At 50.9% G+C, this 16012-nt stretch overlaps 1 protein-coding gene across 1 annotated transcript in view; it reads left to right on the top strand.

The window, feature by feature from the left end:
- Positions 1 to 5664: 5664 nt before the first annotated feature.
- The window catches only part of VCAN (versican), a 113948-nt gene continuing 103600 nt past the window's right edge, over positions 5665 to 16012 (top strand). The window contains exons 1-2 of the mRNA XM_075411446.1: positions 5665 to 5908; positions 13920 to 13995. Coding sequence (XP_075267561.1) covers positions 13926 to 13995 — 70 coding nt within the window. The 5' untranslated portion in view covers positions 5665 to 5908; positions 13920 to 13925. The remainder of the gene's footprint in view (positions 5909 to 13919; positions 13996 to 16012) is intronic.

Below are 16012 nucleotides of genomic sequence, written 5' to 3'. Positions count from 1 at the left end.
TCTCTCTTAATCCGTTTCAAGAGCTCGCCCTATCAGTGTGGAACCAGATCCAGCAAGTTTATTCTTTGCACAATGGTGGTACCTTCATATCATAAAAAGAAAAAAGAAAAAAAAAAGGAGAAGTTATGAAAGGCTCATTTCATTTGGTAACAGTAAGTGAACAAAACCACATTTGATTATTCAGGATTACTTCTACACTAAAGCTTATGATGCAGCCACAGAGTTATCAAAACAAAAATAACGCGTGTCCAGGATGGAGTTTATCAGAGGAAGCCCAGGGCAGTACGGATTAGCACAACACTTGACTATAGCTCAGGATGCCCTGTGCTGATAAATTTTTAGTTTCTTTCCCCTTTGCTTGCCTTGTCCTGTGCTTGGTCCTTGTAGGCATCAGTGTTGAGAAGGACCTCAGCAGTGACCTGCCCACCTCCTCCCCAGAATTACAAAGCAACTATTCTTTAAAGAGTGAACTCTGGCTGTGTAAAACAGACGGCTTTTTGAGCCTGACTTGAAGACAGAGCCTCATACTTTGGCTTACACCAGCCAGAACCAAACACCACCAGCTTTTTGGCACAGATTTTGGTGGGACTAGCCGTGGAAGCGTAAGTAAAAAGATCCCAGCCTGGACCCTTGTCCTTGGAGTTAGTGCAGAAACACTGAGGCAAGAACAGGAGGCAACATCAAAATGCGGGAGAAAAACATGCCGTTGTCTTTGCCATTGTCAAGTCCTGCTGAAAGCCTCCATGTCCTGGACCTTCTCCTGATAAACTCTGTCCTGGAAGCTGACTACCTTAGTGTAGATAATGCCGTGTCTGCATCATTACATTTAATGCAGAAATAATACCCAACCACCAATTGTGGTTTGTTCTGTTACCAAATGAAACACTCTATTCATAGTTTCTCATAGCTGAGCACTCTCTCTCCTCCGCTGCAGAAATATGGAGTAAAAATAGGTGGAGAAGGGTTTTGCCACAAAAGAAACATTTACATAAGCCATCAAGTGTTTCGTTTGAGAAAGTGGTTGTGTACACTACGGTTACCACTGCTGCTAAGGTTGACTCTTTTGAAGAGTTTTAATTTGGCTCTAAAATCGTATTTGACTGAAGCATAGGAAAGAGAAGGACTGGGGAAAGCTTCTCGTAAAAAACAGAATCTGAGAACTTGCAAAAGCCTATTGTTATGAAAGATTTTGTGGTTTGCGAAAACACATTGGGTTTTAGATAGCTGAATCACGGCAGAACCAGGAAGCAGCCTACATTTCTGTACCTTTAAGAGGAAAATTGGACTGATGGACTCCTTTTCAGCACAGCTGGCATAGCACAGCCCTTTGCAAGTAGATGGGAATGGGAATTTAGACCAGAGGTAGTGGCCAAGTGGGATAACTTTGCAAGGATCTTTGATTTGCCTGAACTGACCTTAGTCCTCCTGGCTTCTAAATTGTATTAATTATTTCCTTGACTTGTATGCAGGGCTTTTCACACACAGGAGCTCAGGAGAAAAAAAGGAGGAAAAAAGCATAAGAAAATATGAAGAAAAGGTGACTGTGAAGTCACAAAAGATCGCTTGAGAGAACCTGTGCCAGACAAATTAGTTTCTTCCTTGATAGACTGTATTTCAGATTCGCAATACTCCTTCAAGCAATGGGAAGCTTTTTTTCCCACAGATGTTCGATTTGATATTTGCACATTGGCTATAGCCACGGTCTAATTAAATTCAGATATTTTGAAACAATGGTTTCTCATAAAGAACCGTTCAGGGTCTGTGTTTCGCATTTTAAATGATAATCATTGTTGAGTCACTAACATAAAACCTGTGCTTAAAAAGTGTGCAGTGAAAATAGTATTTTTCATCGTCTCAAGACTATGATGTAGCTAGCAGGATTTTTTTTTTTTTCCTCCGGTGAGATTGCTTTAGGATTGAGACAAAGCCTAAACATTTTCCCTTTGTTGGGTTTTCTCACACAAATCTGAACATCTGAAAACAATGATTTGTCATGGGAGACATTTGGCAGCCCGAGCAAAGGTTTACTGTTTCTACTTTGCCTAAAATATTTACAAAGAAAAATATCTGACGTTCACAGTAAATCAGACAATGTTTCAGGGCCTCTGACATAACTCGTGGAGGAAGTTTGAGGGGTCTCTCCGAGAGGAGAGAAGGAGATCCCGTTTCTGGACCTTTTTTTGATTCAGTGCAGAAACCTCAGCTCTCGAGGAAGGAAGGGAGAGTCAAATCAAGCAGAGTGAGGGGTTGCAGAGGTCTGCTTTCCTAACTTGGTCAGATCCTCGCTTTCCTCAGTCCTTCTCTCCATTCTTGAAAGCCCTGAGGGTCTCCAGGGCAAACCACCCTCCCTCCTCACGGTTGTTCTTCCAGTCCGGGGATGCCCGCGGTGAGAAACTCCCCGGCCCCGCGTTTCGAGCACCGCCCACCGCATAGGGAAGTGGTGGTGGCTCTGCGACCACCCCAATGCCTCTGCCCGTGCCTTTGTCCCGCCAGCCCGAAAGCCTCCCCCCTGCCCAGAGACCCCCTCCCAACGCTTAGACGGGAGGGAAGGGCGGGGGGGGGACACGCACAGGGCTCCTCGCTGCGCCCTCCCTTCGCCGCCTGGCTCGGTTACCCCCGCCCGGGAAGATGAGAGGCGACGGGGGCGGCCCTGCTCCCCCACCCCCCACCCCCCCGCGGGGCTCCGCGCCTCCAGCCCCGGGGCCGAGAGGCTCCGCGGGGGCGTGGGGAGCTCCGCGCCGGGGGCGAGCGGGGCCCGGCGGGAGGAGGAGGAGGAGGAGGAAGAGCGGGGGGGGGGAAAGGGGTGGTTTCTGTATCCTCCGCTTTCTTCGCAGCTCCTTGAATGGGCGGCTTGGCCGTCCGGTTTCCATCAGGGCTCCGGCATTCGGGGGTAGGAGATGAAAGGGGGGGGGAGAGGGGGGGCTTTTTCTCTTTAAAAATAATCTCTTTTCTTTCCCGTCGTGGAAAAAAAAAGGCGATGCAAGCGAGGAGACCCGAGGCTGGGTTAGCCCCGGGATTTAGCTCCTCGTTGCTTCTTGGTGGTTGCCTGTAGGCAAAGGGAGCAGTGCCTTGCCCCCCTCCCCCCTCAAATTTCTGGTCGTCTCCCTCTCCCCGGGAGGGTTGGCCAGCTCTGCAACTGGACCCCCGGCACAGCGAGTGTCTCAGCGGGCACGGGGAGCTGCAGCTTCCCCACTCAGGGTTGTCCCTCCTGCTCCCGGGGCAGCCACAGCTGCGAGAAGATGCTGCTCGCCCAGCTCTGCGGGAAAGCTGAGATCTCCACAGGGCAGGGAGAGCAGAGCCACCGGCTCCGCTCCCCTTCCTCTGCCAGGAGCAGTTGTTCCATCTCCAGTAGCCAAGAGGTGGTGGAGAAACAAGACCAGGGCTGCAGAGGTGGCTTCTGCTTTGTTAAAGACCGCCCCTCCCGCCTGAAGCCAAGGCATGGAGCGGAGTGAGAGCCGATGGAGCTGGAAAAATGGGGCAGATGGTGGAGGCTAGAGGGGACAGCTGATCTACCCTCAGTTTGATGGCAATGCCTGGTCATTTACGAGTTCCCCATTTGTCCTGGTGGGTGGCCTGGAGAAGTGGAGATACCTGATGCCACAGGGTATGTCCTTTCCTCAGGCCCAGGGTGGTGGCAGGGGTCCCACCACTGTGCCCAGAAAAGGGAACGGGACACTGGGACTGGTGGAAAAGGAGGGGATTTGTCCAGGGAGATTCCCACCTTATCTGTGTGTCCCCTGCAGCCGGAGAGGGGCCTGAGATTGTACGAGGGGAGGGAACAGTGCCCCAACTGTGCGTCTCACACAACCCCGTTGTGTCTGGCAGAGCTGAGGAGGCTCATCTGAACCGACGTTGGAGAAATTCAGTGTTAGTTTTCTCTTTTCATTACAACGTTGCGCAGAGCAGGTGCGCGCACAGCCTGAGCAGCGAGGGTGGCCCTCTGCACATGGCGGGCAGGGAAGTCCAGGCTAGCAAAGAGTGGCGTTAACTCTGACAACCCCCTTCCCATGACTTCGTATGAGCTGCGATGCCTTTGTGTGGATTTGCATTAAAAATCCTCAAAAAATATGCCCACCACTCTTTACGGTGCCTGTTTGAAAGCACAGAATTGGCATTTCTCTCCACCGTTTCGCTGCACGAGGTTCAGGGGTTGAGAAACTCTCAAGCTCAGTGCCCAGGAGGCATGCATGCTGTGTAGGGACCGATCCACGAGAGAGAAACTGGAGGGATTGGTGTCAGGGGAGGCGGCACTGGTAGGGGGGCTGCTGCACACTGCCTGTGTCCACACGGGAGAAGGGGATCAGCCCCTCTTCAGGGCCCTTGCCAGCAAGTAAGCGATTGTGGATTTACCCTGTTTAAGGAGGAAAGAGCAACCAGCCCCGTGAAGGTGAGGTCAGGATTTCACGCGGAGGTCATGCCCCGTTCACACCCAGTGAACAGCTCGCACAAACCCCATCCGGTTCAAGCCGCCAGGTCTCCCCTCTCCCCCTGCTTGGCTGTCATCTCTTCCACTTCCCGCTCCTCTAGCTTGGCACCAAGGGCTGTCTTTGGAAACAAGAGATTTGCGCTGGTCTCAAACTCGTCAGCACGACTCTGGGGACAGAGTAGCTGGAACAATAACGGCGAGAGGCGCTGGGGAGGAACTCCTGCCGCCTCTGCCCAACAGTTGTACCTGGGGCTGCCAAAAAAGTGCCCAGCGCGATGCGATCAGACGCACCTACCTCTCCAGGCATTTCTTCTCTGGCTCCACCATTTACACCTTGCTGGAGGAGGGGGGATTGTGGGACAGGTTGCTCTGAGGGTGAGCACGCCCGAGGCACCACTCCTGCCAGTGTTTTGTGCCTGGTGAGGGGTGCCTCAGGCGTCTGTCACGGACCAGGATGGGCACTTTTTGGGAGAGAAGCTGCCCGAGGAGCACAGCTAGACCCTTTTTTAATCGGTGAAAGTCCGTTGTAAAAGGGTGGTTTACAGTTCTGCTTATGACTTCATCTCCGAGAGGTTTGGACAACATGCGGAGTTTAATCTTAAAAAAAAAAAGAAGGGGGAAAAAAAGAGAAAAAGTTAAAAAAAAAGAAAAGGAAAAAAGTGGCTGGAGATGCGTAAAGCTAGGGTGGAGAAGCTTGGCTCGGGAGGCTGCCGATGGGAGACTGCCTGTGAATTGGCACCGTCAGGGGAAGTTTGGAACAAGCACCGATATATTCCTCCCTTGCAACCTCCGCGGAGGGAGGCTGGGGAGGCAAAGGGGGGAAAAGGGATTCCGGCCCCGGCCACTTTCCCCGTTTCAACCGGCTTCGGGAGCCGGGGTGGAGGAGGTCTCTCCATTCTCTCCCCGGTTAATTGTTTAATTGGGGAACAATGAGCCTCTCGGTGCCGGGCGAGCGGAGGGACCCGTCCCGCATCCATCATCCCCGCTCATTTCGGTCTCGCTGCCGGGCTGGGGGGCTGACACGCACACAGACAGACAGACAGACAGACACACAGACACGACCCCCGGGGGCTCGCCGCTCCGCCGAGGCGAAGCGCTGGGGGCTCTGCTGCGCCCGGGGAGGTTTGCAAATTGCGAGGAGGCCGTTGCAGAGCTTGTGAACCCTCCTCTCCCCGAGCCAGCGCCCCTCCTCTGCAGCGCTGACGGTACAAACGATATAATAATGATGGGTGGCTGAGGCTCGCATTTGAACTTGCAGGCGAGCTGCCGGTGCCCGCAGATCGGTTCGGGCTCCGCGGCTCGGAGTCAGGTGCGGGAGGGGAGGCCGAGGTCTGGGAGAAGGGGGGACCCCGGAACCGCCGTCTCCTTCCACCGCCGACCAGGGGATTTTACTCTTTCATGCGGCCGCTGGGATCTCTGGACTAGCCTGAGCCACCACGTTGTGAATTTTTTTGCAGTCTCTGCAATACGCTACCTTTTAAGGTAACTCTTTTAATGCCCGTTGGGTTTTCTTTATGGGTTGGTTTTTTTTGGTGGGTTTTTTTTGTTATTGTTTTTTTTTTTCCCTTTACACATGACTGGCAGCAAACACCTAGCGTAAGATTTAAAACAGTTATTTTGCTGCTGGTACCTGTTCAGGGACAAAGAGTTGAACCGCAGACCTTAGGCGGGAGAGAATAGCGATGACCGGTGAATTTAAACAACCTGGGGTAAGTTCAACGGCACACGAGGGAAGAGGAGAAGGGATGCTCGGGGGACCCACGAACCCCCCACCCCCCCGCCCCAGTGCGAAGGGGAGAACAAAGAAAACTCTGAAATAAAAGACTTCGGAGTGGGAGCCCTGACAGCAGCCTTTGGTGTCGGTTGTCTGAGCGGCCGGAGAGGCAGAGCCGGACCTCGGCGAGCGGCGGGGCCGGGGAGCGAGGAGGGAGGACGCGGTTCGGTGCGGGTGTCCGGCACACAATGCACCCGGGGGGCAGGAGCGACGGGGGGGGGACACACACACGTTTTCTCCCGGCTACCGGGTTTCCTTGGGCTGTGAAAAGCGTGGGCTCCCTCTCCTCCGCTCTGCTGTGTTCCCCCCCTCATCCTTTCTCCTCTCCCCCCTCACCCTTTCTCCTTTCATCCCTTCTCCTTTCACACCCCCCGTCCCTTCTCCTCTCCCCCCCATCCCTTCTCCTTCCCCCGACGTTCCTGGAAAGCTGCTCCGAGGGCAGAGCGGGGCTGGGGCTCGCCGGGCAGCATCTCCCCGAGCGGGGAGGGGCCGTCTCCCCCGTGTTGTCCCCCCCTCCCCCCAAGCCACGTTTTCCCCTCCGAAGAGGTGGGCGGTGGGTTGAGGAGGAGGAGGGATTGCAAGGTCGGCGGGGCGAACCCCCCCCCCCCCCCCCCAGCTTCCCGGGGCGCTGCCGGCCCCCGCCGCTCCTCGGGGCTTCGCCTTTGTTGCGCGAAGAAAAAAGCGAGAGCGTCGTGGGAGGAATTAAGGGAGTCCCGACGGCGGGAAAACGCGGGTGGGTGGTGGAGGGCGGGGGGTTTGCGGCATCGGGAGAGGATCGGGGTCCCGGGGCAGGCGATGGGACCGGCGGGCAGCTCCCCCCGCCCGGGCCGGCCCCAGGCTCCGTCCCCTCACAAAGGGGCGACGGGGAGCGGGCGGAGGCCGGGGCCAGCCCTCATTGTCCCCCTCGTCACGTCCTGCCCGGCCGCCCCCTACCCCTCCGCGCACCGGCGCTTGGGATCAAGCCCCGGTGGCTTCTCTTTTTTTTCTTTCTTTTCTTTTCTAAAAAAGAATGAGTGTCGAAACGTGTTGCAGAAGCCTGCCCTGGGATGGAGGAGTGCAAATGTTGGGGAGGGGTTGGGTTTTTTCGGTATTTTTCTCTCAGGAAAGCTGAGGGTAAGGGGACGTTCCCAACAGGAGTAAGACTCGGCGGGGCGAGAGGGGCGCAGCGCCCGGCGGGGGAGCCCTTGCTGAGGCGGCGGGGCGGGCCCGCCCGGCCCCGGGACGAGGGGCCGGGGGCAGAGGCTGTGCCGGAGCTCGGCTGTGCCGGTCCTGGGGTCTGCTGGGGGTGGGGGGGTACCCGGCGGGCCGGGGCCTGGGGCTCCCGCCTCAGGCGTGCGCGGCCCCGGCCGCTCTCGAGGAACGGGCCGGGCCGGGCGCGGCGGCGGCACTGCGGCGCCCCCTGGCGGCGCGCGGCGGGCTTGCGTCGTTTCTGCGGCCGGCCGTTTCCCGCCAGAGGGCTCCCCGGTTTCTCCCGCGCGCCCTCGGAAGGGGGTGTGTGTGGGGGAAATCATCTTCGTTGTGAATAATAATTAATAAATAACAATAAAATAAGTTTTAAAAGTTGTCGCCGCGGCGTTTCGGGCTGCTCCTCGCGCTGCCGGGACCGCGGCCCGGCGGCGGTGTGTGACAGTGGGGCGGGCCCGGCGGGTTTCCCTCTCCAGCCGGGCCCTCTCAGCGCTCGGGTCCTGAGGCGGGCCCGGCGGCCGCCGGTCCCGGCTGAGGGGGGGACGGGAGCACCCTCAGCCTCCCGACGACGCCCGACGAGCCTGTCAGCTGCACTGAGGAAGCCCCGGTCCGGCCGATGGCGCTTGTCCTTGTGCTGAGCCCCGCCATGGCGGGGTCGTGCCCGTCAGCCGCGCCTTCGCACCTTTTTCACCACCGCTGCTCCTCACGTGTGGCTCCAGCGCTGAGGAGAGGCGGGGCGGGAGAACGTCCGTGGCTGTTGTGAGTTCCCCCTGAGGCTGCCGGTGCGGTAAGGGATGACACCGGGTGCCCCCAGGACCTTCCTGGGGCCCTTGGGAGGAGCTTTGCAAGCCATGGTGGGCTAAGCAGGGGCCGCTGTTGCATTGGACGCAGGCGGCGCCTGCTGTGTGGCAGTACGGTGGGCTAATCAATCGCACGCAATGGTGGAGACGTGGTGAAACTGGGAAAGTTAATTAGGGAGCACTTGCGGCCGCAAGGCTGGTGCGTGTCCGCGTGGCATGAGAGGATCAAAGGACTGCAAAAGCAGAAGAAAGCGCAGACTTTGCGCGTTTGAGGAGGGGTGGCAGTGGTGAAGGTTTCTGGCGGAGCTCGGAAGGTGGCAAGAGGTGTGCTGTGTCTGGGATCGGTCACTTCCAGCTTGCCGGGGTTTCACTGGCAAGCTGTGTAATTTACTGTTTTACCCGTTAGTAGGAGCAGCAACCTCGATTCACTTCTCTAGTGCCAGATCCTGTTAAGGTTTTGTGGGGTTTTTTCCCCTTTCTTTTTTTTAATTTTTTTTTTATGTGAACCTGACTTTCACTATGCAGGCAAGGAGGTTCAATGGGCAGAGGCTGCTTTTTACGTGTTTGAGGAACACGTCCTGCTTTTGCAATACAGCTATAAAGCACGTGCTGAATCAATCTCAGTGTGACTTGGGAAGCTGCAGCCTTTAAAGACAGTGTCACCTCTATGAAAGTAGCTGATTTCTCTTTGTCCCAACTTCAGAGAAACTGGGAATAGTTTTTGGATGGTTTTAGTCTGTTCCACACCACGACAATTCCCTGTCTTTCTTAACCTGGAGTTTAAAATGGAAAGAGAGACATGATGTTCTCCCATCTGGTTAAATTAAAATAGCATTGGTGTGAGATCAAGCTTATACTGTAAACTAAACACGAGCTGGAATTTGATCAGAACTTATTGCTCCTACGAGTTTTTTGCTGTGGTAAGGGAAGGTAGCTGTGCCTGCAAAAATAGGAGCCCTGCTCTCCCCCCACGGAGCGAGCCTCTGCTGCTAGTTTTTGAATATACGAAGTTTGTCAAGGACTTGGAATCTTTTGGTTAAAAGATGCTGTGTTCAGCATTGCATCCAGTTTAAAAATGTAGTGCAGATTACTGCTGTAGATCCGTCTGGCTGCTGTGACTCCTAATAAAATGGATCAGTCCAGTTGGAAACCAGCCAGCGGGCAACCCAAGTTTGCTCACATTAAGTGAGATACTTTTTTAACAGAAGGTGGAAATTAAACACTTACTCAAGTCTTGCAGTCCTGAGTTGGCAGGATTTTCTTACTGTGCTTGTAGTATTATGGCTTTCTCTTACTCTAGGTGTAGTGACACCAAGGGGAGAGAAAAAAAAAAGAAAGCTTGTGGAGAAAGGTATGGTTAGGAAGGATTTTTGGCTAATTACAGTGGACTTCGGGGCAGTACGGCAGCCAACCAGCAGAGGCCTTTGCAGAGTGCAGGAATGGGGAATACAAACCGGTTTTGGAGCAGGGATATTGCTGAGAGGGCTACAAGTGAGCACAGTCAGCGGCAGCCTCTGCCAGCAAAAGGAGAGGAGGCAGGAGCACTCAAGTCTGACAGCGGCGGCCTGGAAATGTGGGCAGCACTGAACGGGAGTTGGGGTGTTAGGTGTAAGCAGCAGCCTCTGCCTCTGCTATGGCTCCTGAGGAGGATGGCTGGTACCAGGTCTGCAGAACTCTACCTTCTCCTAAGCTAGCCTGCCTTGGGGGGCTGGGGGAGCTACTGCTGCTATAGTCTGCGTGCTGTCGTTTGGAGAGGGTGGCAGGGCTAATTGCACATTTAATTCTGGCAGCTGTAGTAGAACAGCGCTCAGTAACCCAGGAGTGTTTATGGGAGCCCACCAAGGACCAGAGTGTGAAAACCCTTGTGTATGGAGGGTTGCATGGGAATCATGCTTGTGAGCCTGAGGATTGAAAATTTGACCCTTCCCACTGTGTTAGTCGTTGCTTGAGTAAGTGCCTCAAGGTAGAGGAAATTTAGGAAAAGAAAAGATGGAGCGATGGTTTTCCGAGAGTTGGGTGGGGATTTTTGGCAGGTGCCTCATATTAAACTCCCTGCTCAAACAGCACAGTTTTTTTTTGAGCTATCTGAGCTCTTGGCACAGCAAGTGTAGTTTCTGCATGACTCAGTAAAAGGCTAAGCAGCTGTCACAGCCATTGAATGCCCTCTTCCGTACTGATGGTTGGGTTCAGCAGTCACAGGATACCTTGAAAATTACTCTTCCTTAGTTGTCTTTCTGATTTCATATTTCATTGTGGGAGTATGTATTGTGTCCATCGACTGGAAGCTGAAGATGCGAGGTTCTTTTCGACAAGATCCCTCAAATTGCACTTGTAATGCGGTCGCCAGCATGACCTCAGAGGATCAGCACTCAATGCTTGTGTGCAAAGTGGAGCGGAGTGGGAAGATGAGGTCTTCCTTGTGCTCTGGAATGGTAGAGGGCTCAGCTGGCTCTGAGCCTGGCAGCAGGGCTTGTCATCTTACCACACGTGCGAGTGGTTACACCACCTGTTATTGTGGCAGTATCGCAATGGAGTCCTGATGGCAATGGGCCTTCCACTGGCATGTACCAAGCATGCAGATACTCCTGGTAGGGGCTGGTACAGTGGAGCAGGTGGTGGCTGCAAAAAGCAACCAGCCCTGTTCAGGTACAGCACGCCCGTCTTCCAAGGGAAAGAAAATAATTTGTTCTTCTCAGTGAATTTCTTTTGATTCTCTTGTTTCTGTTCCCAAAAGCCAAGGTTGCTTTCTGGGGGAGGAGGGAGATAAAGCATAAGGGTAAACAAGGAAAGCTAAACTTGTAAACAGTTTGTTCTTAATTTTTGTGTAGCTGTTAATGTAGCCTGTGTGTGACGCGTGAGAAACATATGTGGACAGAACATCTTAAAAGGAGGTCTGGAGCTGCTCTGCTCTCACAGGGGCTAGAGCTTTCGCGTTGTCTTGCAGATGGGCCCAGTATTCACCGCCTCTGAAGGTGGAGAACTCTGCAGGTCGTCTTTTTGTGCTCTCTCCAGAGTGCTTGTGTTACTGAAGGAGCTAGTCTGCAATGGGTTTGATGCTTGAAGCTTCCAGCATTTTCAGGATACGAGGGTTGCTTGATGGACCTTCTAGTCTGTGCACATCTGTAGGCTCAACTTGACCTTTCTTTTTTGTAAAACATTGTGTAGTAACGAGGATCATTTAAGTGTTTATCTAAGCAAACACATGACTGTCTGTATTTCAGAGCTGGTCCATGGCACTAAAAGGACTTCGATATCTGCAGCTCTTATCTTGTGCAACCTCCTCACTCGTAACAAGTTCCTACAGGGAATTACTAGGGCATACATAGTATACCAGGACAGAGTATGGATTTTTTATGTCAGTTATTAAATAGCCACTTTTGTTTTCTCCATGTACGGCTTGGCTTGAGTAAGTGTAGGGAGAGATAAAACTCTAGCTGGATGGTGTTGGGGGGCGTGTGTCTTTGGAAAATCTTTTATGGCAGATAGGGCTCAAATTGAATGAAGTCAAAGAAATCCCAGTTCTTGTTTGGGATTCAGTCATAAAAGTGAAAATTCTATGAAGTGAATATTGCAAAATAAGTGATATCACATTATACACTCAGCTCTGTTGAATGCCTGAAGCAGACATGGGGCGTCTTTGGCAGCGTGCAGTCTGCTCTACAGAAAGCAGCTGTATTCTTTCCTCCACGCCCTGGGAATGGGCTGCAGCATGTGTTTCCTAGTGTAACCAGCCGGCTCCGGCCATCCACATATAGGGAATGAAAAGCCCTTGGGTTTTCAGCCCTTTTGGGTGGGAATTTTTATCATGATGCTGTTATGTTAGAGATTGCCTCATTGGAAAGGCTTGGTCTGAGATGTTTTGCGTCTTTTCTGAACTGTTCAGCCGCTGCAGGATAGATGCCAATTCACACAGACTCATGTGAAGTTTGAGCTGCAGCTGTAAGCTGTGGAGAAAATTTTCCTGAGGTTGAACATGTCACCACCAGTTTTCTGAAGATGTTTCTCTGTGTGTCTTGCTGTCATGTTCAGTATAGCTTGTGGAGTTACAAGTTAATGTTTTAACCCTAAAGCATTAGTTGCAAGTACTAAAGAACTAAAATGCGAGTGTAAAAAATGCTGAAATATGTATGTGCAATACAAGTTCCATAGTTATAACACAGATGCATATCTATTAAATCTCTGTTTCACAGTTCCTTAAAGCATTTTGGTTGTAATCTCTCTTGGACTGGAAAAAACTATCAGTTCAGATTACTTGCCCAAATGAATCACAGAATCACAGAATGGTAGGGGTTGGAAGGGACCTCTCTGGGTCATCTAGTCCAACCCTTCTGCCGAAGCAGGGTCACCTACAGTAGGTTGTAGAGGACCTTGTCCAGGCAGGTCTTGAATATCTCCAGAGAAGGAGACTTCACAACCTCCCTGGGCAGCCTGTTCCAGTGCTCCGTCACCCTCAGAGGGAAGAAGTTCTTCGTCATGTTCAGATGGAACTTCCTGTGCTTCGGTTTGTGCCCATTGCCCCTTGTCCTGTCACTGGGCACCACTGAAAAGAGTTTGGCCCCATCCTCCTGACACCCACCCTTCAGGTATATATAAGCATTTATAAGGTCCCCTCGCAGCCTTCTCTTCTCCAGGCTGAACAAGCCCAGGTCCCTCAGCCTCTCCTCGTAGGGGAGATGCTCCAGTCCCTTCACCATCCTTGTAGCCCTCTGCTGGACCCTCTCCAGTAGCTCCTCATCTTTCTTGAACTGGGGAGCCCAGAACTGGACACAGTACTCCAGATGAGGCCTCATATTGACAGCAATATCAGGAAACCCAGGATTTTGTCATAAAAAATTTTCAACGGCAGTGCTTGATAAACTGTTGCTGAAAATTATTTCTTATGTTGGCTACCTGGTAGGTATGCGTGATGATACAGAAGAGGGGCTGTTTATAAACCTGTTATAATAATAGACATTTATGAGGCTTGCAATGCTTTTGTTAGTGTGCTCTTCGAATTACTGGGATATTTACAGATTCATCATGTGTAACTAAGAACTGGAATAAAAATGAAGATACACTATTATGAACATGCAATGTATTGTTATGTACATATGATATGTGGGAAGAACTTTTCAGCTGCTGGAAGGTGGAACCTGTAAAGGAAATGAGAAGCAAACCCAAAGAGAACTCGCATGTCTGAGTATCACTTTGGACTCAATAACGTGAAACTCATTATGGATCTGTATTTGACAGGGACACATTGTCATTATAACAAATTTCCACCATAAAATATTAGATGGAGAAATCTTGAAAGCAGGAAGCCTTACGGCAACCTACTTGCAGACGGGAAGGATCATAGCACGGACATTGGCTCGCTATCAAATTTTATGAGAAGTTTGTCATGGGGAGCCCCTCCTGTCATGAACCAGGTTTTTACATGTTGCTAAATGACAGAGTACTTTGTGTTATGGACATAAAACTACCCAGAGGTTGGATCTGAACTGGCAGACAACACAGGAAAATGTAATCAGATTATACTCATATACTGCTTCCACTGTTTGGGAGTAATTTTAAAACAGTGAATAAAATGGCAGAAGATCAATATACTAAGAGTTCTTCACTGTCCTGCTGAACATCTCTTTTGAGTAGATGACTGCTTCTAATATCAATGACAGATTTTGATGTACTGAGTTATAACACTTGATAAGGACACGATGCAATACTAACCACTTGCTCCTTTATTCTTTATTTGTAGGTCAAGATGTTGTTAAGTATAAAAAGTATCTTATGGATGTATTCTACGTTAGTTATAACATACGTGCTGCCTAAAGGTAAGTCTGCTATACACAGAACCATTTATTAAAATTCATTTTAGTGGTCCAATCAGAAAGGTATTTCCCAGCACTCAGGAAACAACCCAAATTCAGGAGATTCCGCTGCTGGTGTTGCCTCTGCTGCTCCTTATGCTGCATTGTGTAATTAACGTTGTTTCAATGTTGTCCTCGTTGCCTTGCTGATTTATACAGAAAACTCCTGGTGGGTTGGCATGTTTTTGACAAGGTTTTTACATGCCTGTCTGATGTTTCCTGAGGATTGTAAGTGCCATTGCTATAATTCAAGTAAGAATAAAGTTGTTACAGGATTACATTCTGTAAAGCAAAACAGATTGCCTTCTCCAGATATTCAAGAATGCATTTTAATGCTTTAACCTGCGCTTCTGAAATGTTGGACATGTTGGCCAGGCATGTCTCTCACCTTCATTTTCCATGATCCACTAAGAAGCTCCTTGCAGTAGAGAAGGTGAGGGCTGACAAGGGGGACTAATTTTAGTGGAGGGCAGATACCTTCCATGGGAGCTTTAGCCTGATGCCACAGACGGAGCAGCAAACGGTGCCAGCGGCACAGGAGCAGCAGCGGGTTCCTGGGACAGACCGAGCGAGGCTGCAGAAGTGGTGAATGAAATGGAGTTTTTGGGCTACAGGAATGCCAGTCTGGCATACCTCCCAGCTGGATCCCGATCTGTGTGCTCATGTATGTCATGGCACAGCAGCCTTTTGCGTCTACGGGTCACAGCCCATACCCTCTTTGTATTCAGGGTGAAAGGTGCCATGTGCAAGTGGGATAAGGGGAAACCAGTAGCCCCAGTTTGTGCCTTGCCCTGTGATTTGCCAAGGGGACATGCATCTGGAGTGGGCAGTCTGGCTGCCAGCTCCCTGTTGTGTGAGCCAACCTGGTGGTGTATCCCTTGGCTGCTGGGGTCTGGAGCAAGGATATGTTAGGGCAGCTGCAGGTCTTGGGTTTGGGTGGAAAGGAGGAGTGATTACATGCTAAATCTGAAGTATCTATTCATATGTGGTTGCCATGGTTATTTAAAAGTTTGACTCAAGTCTTTAGTAAGGAAAAGGCCCCTACAGCTGCTGCAGACTCACAAAATTGGGATAATAGCTTTCCCAAGCCTCAAAGCAAGATTTTCTTGATCTTTGTTTCCCTTTTTGTTTTTTTTTGGGGGGGTCTTTTTTGTTCTTCTGTTCTTTCTAGGGTATCTTTGAACTGATTTTAGCCTTTGTGAAAATGAAATCTACTCATTTTTCTTCCCAGCTTGGACACTGTTGCTAGCAAAGTTTTTGGATAGTCCTGTGACATAACAGAAAAGACAGTTGTGTGTAGTGGAACCAACTGAAAAAAAGTGGGCGTTTTTTTCCTCAGGCAGGTTGAGAGCACCTTTCTTTAGTATTTCCTACTATCACTTTCTCCTTAAAGCTGGTTTTGTTTTTCCGTTCTTAGTTAAACATGCAACAGGCCAGGACAATTAGACTTGTCTTCAGCAACAACAGAGTCAAGGCTTCAAGCAGAGGCCAGGCCACTAAAACTGAGCTTCCGTTTTCTTATTCATGGAGGGCTGAGACAGGTTTGTTCTCCTCTCAGTTTTTAACTTAGTATAATGTCTCTAAGTGTAAACTGAGGTATGGATCTTGGATTAACAGCTGACATTTAATAAATTTGTTCCTATGAAGCATTCAGAGAGGCAAAGTAAGTGATTATCAGAAGAGGTCACAGACTTGCAATGTAAGTCTACATGGTGATCTTGGAAGTTTGTGTTTGATAAATTACTTGGTTAAAGGGGCCTTATAAGAAAGATAGAGAGACTTTTTACTGGGGCAGAACAAGCGGTAACTGTTGTAAACTGAAAGACAGTAGGTTTAGTTTGGACAGAAGGAATATATTTTTTACAGTAGGAAAAAAGACGGTGAGACACTGGAACAGGTTGCCCAGCGGAGCTGTGAATGCCACTATCCCTGGAAGTGTTCAAAGTCAAGTTGGATGATGCTTTGAGCAACCTGCTTTGCT

This window comes from Opisthocomus hoazin, chromosome Z, assembly GCF_030867145.1.
Source record: "Opisthocomus hoazin isolate bOpiHoa1 chromosome Z, bOpiHoa1.hap1, whole genome shotgun sequence".
NCBI lineage: Eukaryota > Metazoa > Chordata > Aves > Opisthocomiformes > Opisthocomidae > Opisthocomus > Opisthocomus hoazin.
Note: the sequence above shows the minus strand (reverse complement) of the source record. Positions and strands in the feature narration are given on the sequence as shown.